Consider the following 13845-nt stretch of genomic DNA (forward strand, 5'->3'; position numbering starts at 1 on the left):
TATTGAATGCCAAGTAAGGATGATAATTGATGCGCTTCATCTATCATTTTGATTATAGATAGATGAAAAGCGTTAATTGTCTGTGCAATATTTGCACGGGCTCTTCAATCCAGCCCCGCCGCTGCATAGGGACCGAGTAGCTACATTTTTCAAGTTTCAACTGTGAAACTGCATTTTAAACCAAATTACAGTTAATTGGAACACATGGCCGTTGGCAGAAATATGTCCTGTGGGGGAAAGGCCCGCGGGGAGGGGAGAGCAAGAAGCGTGAAATTCTGAATAAACTCGAAAGCGAGAGAGCAAAGCCGCCGAGCTTGTCATGGGGGCACTTCTACATTTTCGAAAGTGAAATTAAAATATTCCTTGCACAGTTTTGGGTACATTTTGTGAACATTTTCGATAAAAATTGAAGTTTCAAAATTTCGGGGGGGGGGTTTATGGAATTCATTCACAAATTAGACTTCATGGATCTATGACTTTATGGATCTATGTTGAAAGTACTTGACTCTCCTGGGATTACTGGAGTAAATCTACTCGACGCCCAAAGACAACATTGTAAGCAAAATAAGACCTAATGCGCGTTAGTCATATACTAGACCTATAGATCTAGCCTATCTAGATCTAGTCTAAAGTGTAAGCTATCGGTGTTGTATAAAACAAATATTCAATGTTGTATATTCGTGCGACGTTCCGAATATTACATTCGTTGCAAGTTGATACAGCCTATTCAACTCCGCTTCGCGTCGTTGAATAGACTGTTTCAACTTGCACACTCATGCAATATTCGGAACGATCGCACTCATCAACATTGAATATTTGTATACTATTACACGAGAGAGAGAGAGCGTCTATATATAGCAAGATAAATTACCACTTATTGCCACTCTATGCCAGCAGCAGTCTCTTGTTGAACACCACAATAAGATTGAGCCACCATTAAATTTGCCTTGTCACCGACGTGTGAATATCCTTTATAAGTCGACGACTTTATAATCTAAATGCAACTGAGTTTCAATTCATAAGCAGCCAATCTTGATTTCCATTGATCTTTTTGAAAATGGCATCATTAAACATTGATGACGACAAGCTCGATCATGATCTCAACGAGGACGATCCTGCTGGGGCAGACGAGAACGCAATGAAGGAAGAAACCAATCTAATCGACAAGGAGATTCGTGAAGGAGGCTGGGGGTGGGTCATCGTCTTTTGGGCGTTCTTTACAAAACTACTCTTCAGTGGAACTATAAAAGCCTTTGGGGTTCTAATGCCGAATCTCGTGATTCATTTTGGAGGAACATCCATCTCTAAACTTGGTCTCATTTTGGCTCTTTTCGGAACATTTTCTGATATCACAGGTAGGCTTACATATTACAGGGTTCTATGGAGACAGGTCTGCTTAGGAAATTATGACAGATAGAATCCCGTAACTGCTTCAATATACATTCACAAAATGTGACGTATCTACGAATCCACCCCCAAACCAATGCATAGTTTTTGGTTGTACAAGGAACCTTTTGAATACAGTCTAAAATGGGGTTATCACCAATTTTTTTTTTGGTTCTTTATACAACCTATGGGATTTAACACAAATCAAGAACCCGATAGGTTGTGTATACATGACTGTAACCTTAAAAGGTTAATTGCTTGTAAAACAAAATAGAAGCAGAAAATTGTTCTAAAAGAATGTTTTGAACATTTTTCTGCTTCCTGATAAACCTGAACATGTTTCAAATGCGGGACAAGGAAAATCTCTAATCCAATAGTGAAGGAAAAGTACGCAAATAATCCTGGTCAGAGGACTAATAATAATAATGATAATGATGATGATGATGATGTTGATGATAATAAGGTATAAAAGAAATAGTGAGTGGGTGACGTCATTGGTCCCTTCATTTGCATACCGACCAGGGTGTGCATAACTGTTTTGTGAAATTAACTTTAAAGTGTCATAACTTTCTTATTTTATGTCCGATTTTGATTCAATTTTCAGTGCTATGCTTGTTGGATTTTTCTCTTGTTGTTCGCAACAACTTTTTTGGGGGGTGGACTTGTCCTTTAACATAGAAAACTGACAAGCAAGCAAAAAGTTTTCACTCCAAAATGAAGGTGATATTGGTTAAATTACTGCTATTCAGCGTACAGTACATACCAGATTTCCGGGGAGTGCTGCCCATGGTGAATAACACACGCAGCACCCCCGCTTCCCAGTGCCAGAAGGGCTTTTGCCCCCCTCCCCCCTAAGCTCATGCTTTGACTTCAAATGACAAAAAATGTTTGTTTGTTTGTTTTACAATCATGTTTCAGCCATTTTGGGGATAAGATTTGCTCAAATCAACGGCGGATATTTTTTTTTCAGATAGTACTTCAAGATCGTATACTTTGAACTCAATTTCATCTCAACTGACAAAGTATGCAGTTTAACAACTAAAGCGTCATTTCTCAGAGTCGTACGTTGCCTTTTTCTTTAACCATCGATTGAAGATATTTCTTTTATTTAAACTTTTAGTTTTCTCTGTCCCAAAGGTTTTACCAGTGCTCCCCTTTGCAAGGTATTTGGTGCAAGATCCGTTGCAGTCGTCGGTGGTATCCTCTGCAGTAGTGGAGTAATACTAGCATCGTTCGTTACATCATCAACTCAGCTTGCTGTCTGTTTAGCAGTAGCAGGTAAGATAGTTGGGCAAGTTCCCGAGCTCTGCTCGTAAATCCCGGGCATTGCATGGGAATATAATGTGTTCATTTTTGAAGAGGCGGGATGGCCTGTACAAGCATCCCCCAATAAAACCACTTTTAATAGAAACGATACTTTGTCATCACTAAATGATCAATTTTGTTGTGTAAGTTGTGTGACTACATCCTTAAATACCGTTAACATGGAATTAAGATGCTGAAACCGTCAAAATCTTGCATTCGAAAGAAGCAAAATGATATGCACTGTACATGAGTTACCAATGACATTCATTAATCAACTGATTAATGAACTTCACAATTTGTTAAAGGTTTTATCATTTTATACTCGATTTGAAATAACATTTTACATTAAGATCTAATAAGTATTTCAAATCAAATAGATTCAAAATTTCTTTCTATCTCTATAAAAGTAGCGGACTATTGTAGTAATTGCACAATTGGAGGACAAAATCACAGAAACAAAGAAATATATGAAAAGTAATGAAAAAATGCAGAACAAAGACTTAAAACACTTTATATGATTGTTTTTCAATGAAAATAAAATTATATAAAACTAGAGGACTTTTGTTTTCTATATTAGCCTTTTATCCAACCTAACGTTTGTGTGCCATTTTCACTTTTTGGAGGTCTATTATCGATGTCGGTGGTACATAATAATAATTCATTTTCAGAAGGTATACCCTTATTCTTGATGATTATGATCTTATTTCTTTCTCACATTTGACAAGTGAGAATTAGTTTTGATTGAAAAGATATCGACCGTTTCATCTTTATTCACTCTTGATATATAAATTTATGTATAATACATTCCCACTCCCCCTTTTAAAATGCCATTCCGTTATTTGATTTTTCTTAATTTCAGAGGGCCGAAAACGATTTTTGGAAGGCTCGCTGGCATTATCATACAGTTGAATTTGAAGGAATTTAGTCTCATAATATTAGTCTTCTACTCTCCTACTTGCACATCTTTTGAAAGACGAGTTTGGACACCGTTCAGTCCTCAAAATACTGAAAATTTACTCCCTCGCTTCGCTCGCTTACACATTAATATGCATTAAACCTAAGTGTAATTCAAAAGATTATGTTATGTATAAAACCATTAAAACAACCGTCGAGACACATTTCGCTATATAAGCCTAACTGTAGTCAGCAAACTTGAGATTATGTCCAAATTTAGGACATTTAGGTGGACTAGTATCTGTTTGCTTGGCTTCAACGGATCTTTCTCTAGAGTCAGCATGAAAATTGTGCTGTCAGCTTGCTGAAAAAAATATTTAAGTCTAAATGTGCTGGGTTAAGACGAAAGCCTTTATTATAATTTCATTTCTCTTAGGTTTCGGCTTTGGCTTTCCATTAGTACCGTCACTCGAGCTGATAAGGTTGTTTTTCACCAAACGATTTGCAATAGCCAATGGACTGATATATTCTGGGACTGGTATAGGCGTTGTGGTGTTTGCACCTCTTGGTCAAGTTCTCCTAGACACTTACGGATGGCGGGGCACTTTCATGGTTCTTGGTGCTCTATGTCTCCACGTGGTGGTACACGGAGCCGTTTTAAGGCCTCTTCCGAGCAGCCATTGTAATGAGGATGAAGCCAAGCCGAAGAAAACGGAGAAAGATGCTGTTTCTGAACAAAAGGATAGAAACATCACACATTTGACAAACCTAAAGAAAAATAAGACATGTAATTTGCACGAGGACAGAATTCCACTTTTAAGTACTAGTACACACGACTTAAACCTCAATGGGTCACCGCTATCATTGTCTCCATTGCAACGAACTTCAGCAGAAGATGACGATGAAGCAATCAGATCTAGATGTTGGAACACTTGCGGACATCATTTTCCATTTAAGTTATTCAGAAATCCACTGCTTTACCTAGTCCTGATTATACAGTTCTTTGCCCGTTTCGCAATAGTGGGATGGTTATTGTTCTTCATCCCTTATCTTCAAAGTAAAGGGATGACACCTCTTGTCGCAGCTTCCATTGCATCTGTATCTGGTATCTTTTCGACAATAGCTCGGGCAACTCACGGTTTGATCATCGATTTCGGGTTTCTGACTTCTGAGAAACTCTATCTGATGGCGACATGGGCTTTGGCCCTCTCCTTGATGTTGTGCCCAGTCCTTGACTCGCATGCTCAAAATATGGCGGCCGCGGCTCTGAACGGTGTGGGGAATGGGATCGTCATGCCTCTCGGCACGGTTCTCTTGAAGCAATCTACAGACAGAGATGTCTTTCGCTCCTCTCTTAGTCTTTCGTATGGCATCAATAGTCTTGCCCGTTTGCTTGGCGGGTATACAATAGGTAAGTACGCATAATTTTGGGATTTGATCACAAATATGTTCAATTCAATAGCAGAGACGGGCTTTTTTTGGTAGCCCTCACGTAGAAGCGAATAAACGTCATTAGTAAAAACATGGTAATAAGATGCCTTACATACTTGTAGTATGTCCTTATTCATATTCAAAGTTTATTCATTGAAATCCATACAGCCTAGATGACTCTCAATTTTTTGAACGACAATAAAAAAATCATATATGACGAATATCAGTATCGAAATAGTATTGTGCAATGTATATCATTACAAAAACATTAATTTTTACCGGTATCAAACTTTGAAAATCCGTTTCAGAATCATTACGTAACAAACCGACACATTTTAGTTTCAGTATAGGATTTAAAAAAATTATTATCCTTAGCAACTTCCATCTCTTTCGATTTTCTTCCCTTCTTACTTCTCCTCCCCCCCCCCCTCCTTTCACATTTTATCTTTTCTCTTCCTATCACCTAAATGTGCAGTTCTATTGCTTTTCTGGTCTTCCTGTTTGTTTGTTTGTATTTGCTTGTCTGTAGTGTTTTTTTTGTTTCTTTCCCGACTTGTCCTGTCCTGTTTTTTTTTTTTGTTGTTGAGAGAGAGAGTTTTCGTCATATCTTGTCCAAGTCTGTTCGCACTCTCTTAAACTCAGGTTTGTTTTATACACCAGGGGTATGATATGAGTTTTTTTTATTGTCACATAGATAGGCATACAAAGCTTGACCCCTTTAGTATTCTTTTTCATTGTTCAAACCTTTTTAATATACGATTTGAATTTCATTGAAGAAAGATATACTTTAGTCAACTATTTATTGCAGGGAACCCGCATTAACAAGCTTTGCTTTCGAGTTGGTTCCCCTTTTCTCATTTCTGTATATTATATATATATATATATATATATATATATATATATATATATATGTGTGTGTGTGTGTGTGTGTGTGTGTGTGTGTGTGTGTGTGTGAGGGTGTGTGTGTGCGTGTGTGTGTGTGTGTATTTGCCTTATATTGCAACTTTTGTTGAATTTTGGAATGAAAAAGAACAAATGCGATCAATCAATTAATCAAGTAGAACAATTGATATTATGTAGACAATACATTTTGGATATAATGACATACCTATACAGAGAACATTATACAATTGTAGTGCATGATGATTTCTAGTGATAACAACGTGATGTAACAATATATATATTTTTTTTTTCATATCTATATATTTTAAACACAGGAAGACTGTACATGATATATGGAACTTTCGATGTTGGCTTTCTTCTAATGGGCAGCTTTCACGTTTTTACGGGCTTTGTCATCATCATCTACATGAACATAAAACAACGATACACGCCTTTAGATTCATAGAAGCAGTGGCGTACCTACGGGGGGCACGTGCCACCCCCCCCCCCCCCCACCCCCATCGGCTGGCAAAACAAAAAAGGGGGAAAAGAGGGAGAAAGAAAAAAGAAACGTACTGGGGAAGAAGAAATTATTGTATATCTATATTATATTATGTTATTATTTTAGATATGAATTCTTCATAACTTTATGAAACATAATTTGCTTATGGTCTATGTGTTTATCATTTCTATTGTTCGCATTGTCTGTTTTATGAGATATATAATCCTGTTGTACTAAAACATCCCGTTTTAAAGTCAATATATACCAAATATATTTCCTCGCACTTCGAGTTGTCATTGTAGTGACATATGCTTTTCTTTCATGACTTCTTAAAGTGATTGCCCCCTCTTAAGGTCTGAATATAAAAGATTCCCATTCCGTGCTTACGTTCGCATTAGTGGATTGGTGAGATAATTATGTCTGCTCTTCATGAATTCCTTTTTAAAAGTCCTTAAAACGTCCCTTTTTCTGATCTGAATATAAACAAATTTCAGCTCGCCTTAGGCGCTCGCATCATTGGTTAGTGAGTAGCACATGGTCTTATTGTATTCTTACAAACAACCTTAGAACGCGTTCATGTCTAAATTAAAAAAACAATAATTCAGCTCGCGCTTCGCGCTCGCCGTATTTGATTAGTGAGATATGTATCCTATTCATGACTACAATGACTACAAAAAGTATTTCATGTGTTTAGGTGTACTAATTCTAACAAAATCAGCAAGCGCTTGGCGCTCGCAGTAAATGACTATGGTGAGATATGTCTGCTCTTCATGAATTCCTTAAAAAATTGTCCTTGAAATGTGTCTGTTTGGGGTCAATATATACAAAAGTTAATCCCCTTGTTACGGAGCCCGGCAATGGACATGTGAAAAATATTTTTGTCACATCAAAATGACTTAATAATATCAAATTTTAAAGACCGAATTATTTCAATAAAATGATCGAATATCTCATTTTAATGACATATTATCTACTAAAATTACTCAATATATCGTTCTAATGACTTTATTAGAATAGCATAATAACTAATTTCAAAGACATATCCCATTAAAATGGTATCATATCTCGTTTTAATGACATAATTATCTCATCAAAATGACAAATATTTTTCACATGTCCCTTCCCGGGTTACGTATCTTGTTCTTGATATGTATATTAACATCATGGATAATATCCCTAATCACCCAACTTATCTTACGTGTGCAATTTTATATGTAAAGGCCAGAACAGGAAATGTTTTATGTATATCATAAACTAATAAATTGCAATATTTTGCAATATAATATGCTTCAATGTCATGTAATGCGATTGCTATGGAGCTGCAATCAAATAAAGTAATATTTGCCTGAAAAAATTGCACATTTTGACCATATGTTAATTTTTCCCCAGTCCCACTTCCCCTGAAAATCTTAAATCTCCAAAAAGATTAATGTTTAAATAAACCTTGAAAAGGTATACAAGTAAAACTGAAGAGAGTTAAATATTGAATGTAATAGACTTATATTATAAGTCTTTTGTTTTAAAGTTTTAAGTCCCAATGAAGGCTAATCTGAAATCCAAAAGGGTTCGTCAATATAATCAGTCTCTCTTAGATTCAAAAGTAAGACTTTGATTAAAAATAAGACCTTCAGATTTATAGAGAGTTTTACTCACTGTTGCCACTATATATTACTGCTACTATTACTGCTGCTGCTGCATACAGTACGATATACTAACACATGTACTACTATATACTACTACTTCTACTACTACTTCTACTACTACTACTACTACTACTACTACTACTACTACTACTACTACTACTACTACTACTACTACTATACTACTACTACTACTGCTACTGCTGCTGCTGCTGCTGCTACTACTACTACTATAGCTACTACTGCTACTGCTACTGCTACTACTACTACTACAACTACAACTACTACTACAACTACTACTACCACCACTACTGCTACTACTACTACTACCACTACTACTACCACTACTACTACTACTACTACTACCAGTGGCGGACCGTGACCCGGAGGAGACAAAGCATTCGAGGGGCACTGTATTGTTTGTGAACGATGCTGTGCCCCTCCAATGCTTTGTCTCCTCCGGGTCACGGTCCGCCACTGACTACTACTACTACTACATTTACTAATACTACTACTTCTACTACTACTACTACTACTAGCAGTTCTACTAATACTACTACTAGCGCTGCTCAATTCCTACCCATATAATAAAAATAGACCTATACATTTTCTTTGTCTGATTTAAATAGTGATTTTTAAATGTTCTGAATTAACAAATAAACACTATATTCTGAAGATATCAACCTCAAGACACTCGCTTTCTCTTGGATGGATTATATTATCAAACGATCATTTGTGCATTCTACGTTAACATCAATTCGCATATCGTATACTGTTCGCAACATTCTCCCAAACGGAGGGATTTAATTTCAATAAAGATGAAAAAGAAGGGGAGCAAAAAAAAATTAAGTTATACCTTTTTTTTTAAGAGATGATATTGATCCTCTAAATGTCATGGATTTATTCAAGAAACTGAAATCTGATGACAAAATAAAGGTAGTGGGAAAAGGGAATTAGATAAAAGTATTTTTCCGATGGTGACCATGATCGCGTTAAAGGCAGCGGCGGTGGTGAAGAAGACGACAGGGATGATGGTGCAGGTGGGCTGATGATATTTTTCTCTTGAGATTTATAAATCATGTTGTCAAGAGAGCAAAGCAGCATGATGTTGCTCGTTTAATCACTTTGGGGCAGTCTTGGGAGCATTTTATCAATATTTCCGTCCTACAAGTACTGTTATCAAAGGTGACAACTTTCCTTGATTTTTTTGGGGGGTGGGAAAATAATTACTATTAATATGGTAAATTTCCTTGGCCGTACGCAGAAATCTTTTGCTTGGGGCAGGACGGAAAAATTTGAAAAAAACTTGAAAGCGAGGGACTGAATCGACCGAGCTTGTCATTAGTGCGTTTCGCGATTAGGCCTATATGAACTAGGACGGATTTTGTGTATACTTTTGTGAATTTAGTGAAAATTATCAAATAAAATGTTAGTTTTATAAATTTCTCGGGAAAACTTTCGGATAAAACAAACAAGTGCTTTCATGACCCCCCCCCCCCCCATACTCAGTTGTGCGCAACGTTAATCGCAATGGCCCGAATTCTTGAAGGTGGGCTAACTTACTAAACTTAGCCCATGGGCTAAGTAACATATGCTTTGTGAAATACTCGATGGGCTAAATTAGCCAATAAGAGATAGCTTAGCCCATGGCCAAATTTAGCCCTGGCTGAGTTATAGCCAACCTTTGATAATCATTAATGATGTAACGATTCTAGCTTGTACAAGAAACACCAAGGCATTGCTTCGTCATTACCATGTGATCCATTTCTGCGTTACTGATTGGTTGAAAGTTTAAAGCGTCACTTATTTTCTCCTCAGAAATCGCACTTACGAACGTCCTCAGCGCAGCACAACAAAAGCTAAAGGTGTATCTTCTTCAGAATTATCATGAGCAAATTCAAAGCATTATATTGCTAACGTTAAGGGATATTACCCTCTTGTAATAATCATCAGAACTTTCCTCCATCTGATGTGAGATCTTAATAAGAAAAAATGATTTGTAAGTGTCGGATGCCTTTACATTTGCCTTTAGTACTTTGGTTGTTTGAAAAGAACCTAATAAACATAAATCAACCAAACATATACGTAAAACATAAGGTAAGGAAAATATTTTGAATTACGTAGGCCTAAACTAGCTTACGTCCTAAGATTATTGCGTGACAATATTCCAATGTAATATTTAATGAAATATCAACATCAATGAAAAAAGATCAAAACTAAAAAATATATCATTAAACGAAATAAACAGTTTGATTCATACCGGCTTATTATTTATCTTTGTCTAAATAAAAGATTTGCGCAGACGTCTTATTTGCCCATGTTTTGCTTTGCAATATTTCATTAGGCCTACAACATAGAAATTATAATTTAAAAGCGAATAGTCTTGGTAGATCATATTTCCGGGTTCGAAGCCAGGGGCGGTGGGGTGGTCCCCCCACCCCCCCCCCCCACCCAAAAAAATAAATAAATAAAGACGGGGAAAAGGAGAAAAATAGAAAGCGAAGGTAAAAAAAGGTATTAGGAGCTTATAGCTTTGAGGTCTTTTCCTTATTTTTTTCTCAAAAGAATAAAACAAATCTAAACGAGACATTTTTCTCTCTCTTTATACAACATTTTACTTCCACTCTCCGCGCGGGAAAATAACGAAGTTACCTCTAGCTCTCCCCTATTGTTTCCCACGCCCGTTGCCCCTTTCCTACCCCGTTTCCCCCTTCCAACTATAGAATTCGTTCATTTCTTGCCAGAAAGTATAAAAGTATACATTCGCACATGGAATAAAAATAGCTTTGTAGAGTATGAAAAGTAATTCCCTTTCAGATTGATGGCACAAAATTTCGGCGCTTTGTGGACGGAGCGTATAAACGCTACCGCCACTCCACAGACGCTATATACTTCTTCCGCTTTTTAGCAGGGAAAGAATGGGGGTGGACCAAAAACCTCTGTAAGCAAGGGTGCGAAGCAACCAACCTGAACGTGATGGCGCTTTGCATATTTCAATTAGAAAATTAGGGATCTGATTTACACTTCGAATATAATTTTGTTTTGACAAATACAAATGAATGGAAATGCAAATCAATTGAATATTGAAAGAAAAAAAGTTTTGCAAATTTCGGGACAGGGGTTGCCTCTGGAGTGTGGCAATGCAATGAGCGTATATTACTTTATTTCATCGTTTACTACGCTAATTTTTATCACGAAATAAATGAATAAATTTCATTTCATGTTTCCAGATGGCTCGTGAATCTTTAAATCGAGGAGAGGGGGCGACATTTTGAGGTGTCCCAAAATAACATCAAGGTTTAATAGGCTTGTCATTAAAAAAAAACATTTTGCTGTAGGGCCATTTCCAAACCAAACTGCAAGGAGTTCTCAAGCTGTGATGATGGCGACGAAGAAAATAAAAACAGAGAATGTAAGGAAAATAACATGTACAGTTGAGTTGACCGTACATATTTGCCTTTCTAATAATATATCGTAAACATTATACCAAACACATCAAGTAATAAAGCCGTACCATTTTCATATTAAAGTCAAATAGAATTGTCCCGATCTCATTTTCAGTACTCTGTTTAATATTTATATTATATACTTGACAATGGTGATGATGATGATGATGATGATGATGATGATGATGATAATGATGATGATGAAGATAATAACAATGCAGTGATTATAATTATGATTATAATGATGATGATGATGATGATGATAATGATGATGATGATGATGATGATGATAACGGAATGATGATTATGATGGCGGTGGTGGTGGTGGTGGAGGTGATGATGATGGTGATGATGATGACGACGATATGAAAATGATGATGACGGTAGTGGTGGTGCACATGGTGGTGGTGGTGACGACGATGGTCCGGTGGGGGTTACGGTAACGATTTGTCCCAAGTCAGCTGTCCAGAGTATGGACCATCTTTCCGAGTACAGCCTGCAGGTGTTTTTAAAAGGGTATATTCTACAATCGTTCTTTCTCCAGTATACAAAAGTAATACATATATCATTGATCCAACATATGAAAATAACGGGACCCAATATGCTTCCTTATGGAACGCTGTACTTTATGTAAACTGAAATACGTTTTGCATGTTAACAACTTGATGAAGAAAGTATTTCATGGTTACTTCATCGAATTATTTTTTAAGGTTGAGAAGAACCACCCCCCAAAAAAAGTCAAATTTGAAGTGACAGGTGAAATTTAAATCATAATATGTACAATTAGAAGATTAAAAGCAGGGACCTCGGGACACACACGCACACTTTTTTCCAAAACCGTGTACAAAAACTTTAAAATCACCGTCTGATTGTGATTTATTTTTTGCATGGTCAGCCCTCACCTTCGCCACCCCCTCCACTTTATAAACCGTGCACAGCTCCCGAGAACTAGTCGAAGCATGATGTTTATTTAAAAAAAAAACAGTAAGCCAGAAAAATGAAGTCAATGTGGTTCTATATCTATAAAGAAGAGTGTAAAACCAGTTCAATGAATCGATATTTCCTGCATTCTAAAATAAATTATATATATTACTAATTATCACCCGTATCAGACATCTGAGCTGGTCATTAACAAAGTCGTATTGCCCTACATTTTCTGAATATCAGGAAAGGATAGGTATATTGTTTGTATTGTCCTCGGTCTCAATGCATGTATTGACTTTGCACGCAGAGACGACGCAAAATATACCTTTGTATTTTCCCTGGTCCTTGAACCGCGCAGTGCTATACGTCATGATGGTAATCAAGTTAAGACAACGCTGGATACTGCGTCCCTAGGCCAGGGACGCGTCATTTCAATTACGTCACAATGGTAAAGTCCAGAGGCCTAGTCTGCTCAACATGATAAACTAAATTCTCATTCTAAAAATTTAAAATATCTAAATTTTAACGATTTTTGCTCTAGATGTCTGATTTGGTTAATAATAGCAATATTGACTGGCCTGGGGGCGAAAGGACATATATCGCCCTCACTAAATTGATATCACCCTCGTCTACGACTCGGGCGATATATGTCGTATCGCCCCGAGGCCAGTCAATATTGCTTTAATAATTTGTACAAACTTAATATTAGGGGAAAATGTTTCATCAGTGAAATCTGCGAATGTATTCCATTATGTATATCATAGAGATAAGATAAACTTTAATACCCTAACTAGTACATTAGATTTTCAGTTAGGATCTAGAAATCCTCAGAAGCTATATAGTGGCTAAGATGTTCAGCCTTGTTTATTTTGTTGGTGTTTAACAAATCAGCCGCGCAAAACAATGATTAATTTATTTTAATAACATTAGCAATATCGTATAGGCCTACATCATCTTTATGAATTTATTTTTAATGTTTTGCAGTTATCATAGGGTCCACTTTCTAATTGAATCATTATTTATGTAAAAAAAATGCAGTATCAAAATTCCAGTCGCTTGAAGAGATACTGAAAAAAAATTATGTTAAAAGACTAATGGTTCTAGTATATAGAATCCCATTGCTTTGAGCATATGTTTCTATACGGTCACTTATATCTCTTTTGGGCGAACTTTGTCTTCAATTAAAGGAATTCGATGGTCCCACCTCCAAATGTTATACCTGTGTCTGTGACGTGTGGAATAAATGAAGCCCTGATGAAAATACACCTGAAAATCATTAAAAGTTTTTAAAAATGGAACATAAGACCATCAATTTCAGTCCAGTTGTTACTATCATCACCAGCTAAAAATAAAAAATAATAAATAGACCCCTGATGGATTTTTTTTTTTCGGTCATATATAGCCGTAAGTGTCATTGTTTTCCTTCCTGTGTAAT

General features: G+C 36.5%; 1 protein-coding gene across 1 annotated transcript; it reads left to right on the forward strand.

Moving 5' to 3' along the window:
- Positions 1-882: 882 nt before the first annotated feature.
- On the forward strand, positions 883-7748 carry LOC129269294 (monocarboxylate transporter 2-like). The gene is made up of 4 exons (XM_064095871.1): positions 883-1355; positions 2524-2664; positions 4022-4996; positions 6234-7748. The coding sequence occupies exons 1-4, from the start codon at positions 1058-1060 to the stop codon at positions 6362-6364; spliced, it is 1545 nt and encodes a 514-aa protein (XP_063951941.1). The 5' UTR covers positions 883-1057; the 3' UTR covers positions 6365-7748.
- Positions 7749-13845: the final 6097 nt, after the last annotated feature.

Source organism: Lytechinus pictus, chromosome 2 (assembly GCF_037042905.1).
Source record: "Lytechinus pictus isolate F3 Inbred chromosome 2, Lp3.0, whole genome shotgun sequence".
NCBI lineage: Eukaryota > Metazoa > Echinodermata > Echinoidea > Temnopleuroida > Toxopneustidae > Lytechinus > Lytechinus pictus.

What these genes read in the sequence shown, in the direction of transcription:
- LOC129269294 (XM_064095871.1), top strand. Translation starts at nt 1,058, where the DNA reads ATGGCATCATTAAACATTGATGACGACAAGCTCGATCATGATCTCAAC. An exon ending in TGTCTGTTTAGCAGTAGCAG is followed by an intron (nt 2,665 to 4,021) that starts GTAAGATAGTTG and finishes CATTTCTCTTAG; the next exon opens with GTTTCGGCTTTGGCTTTCCA. An exon ending in GCTTGGCGGGTATACAATAG is followed by an intron (nt 4,997 to 6,233) that starts GTAAGTACGCAT and finishes TTTTAAACACAG; the next exon opens with GAAGACTGTACATGATATAT.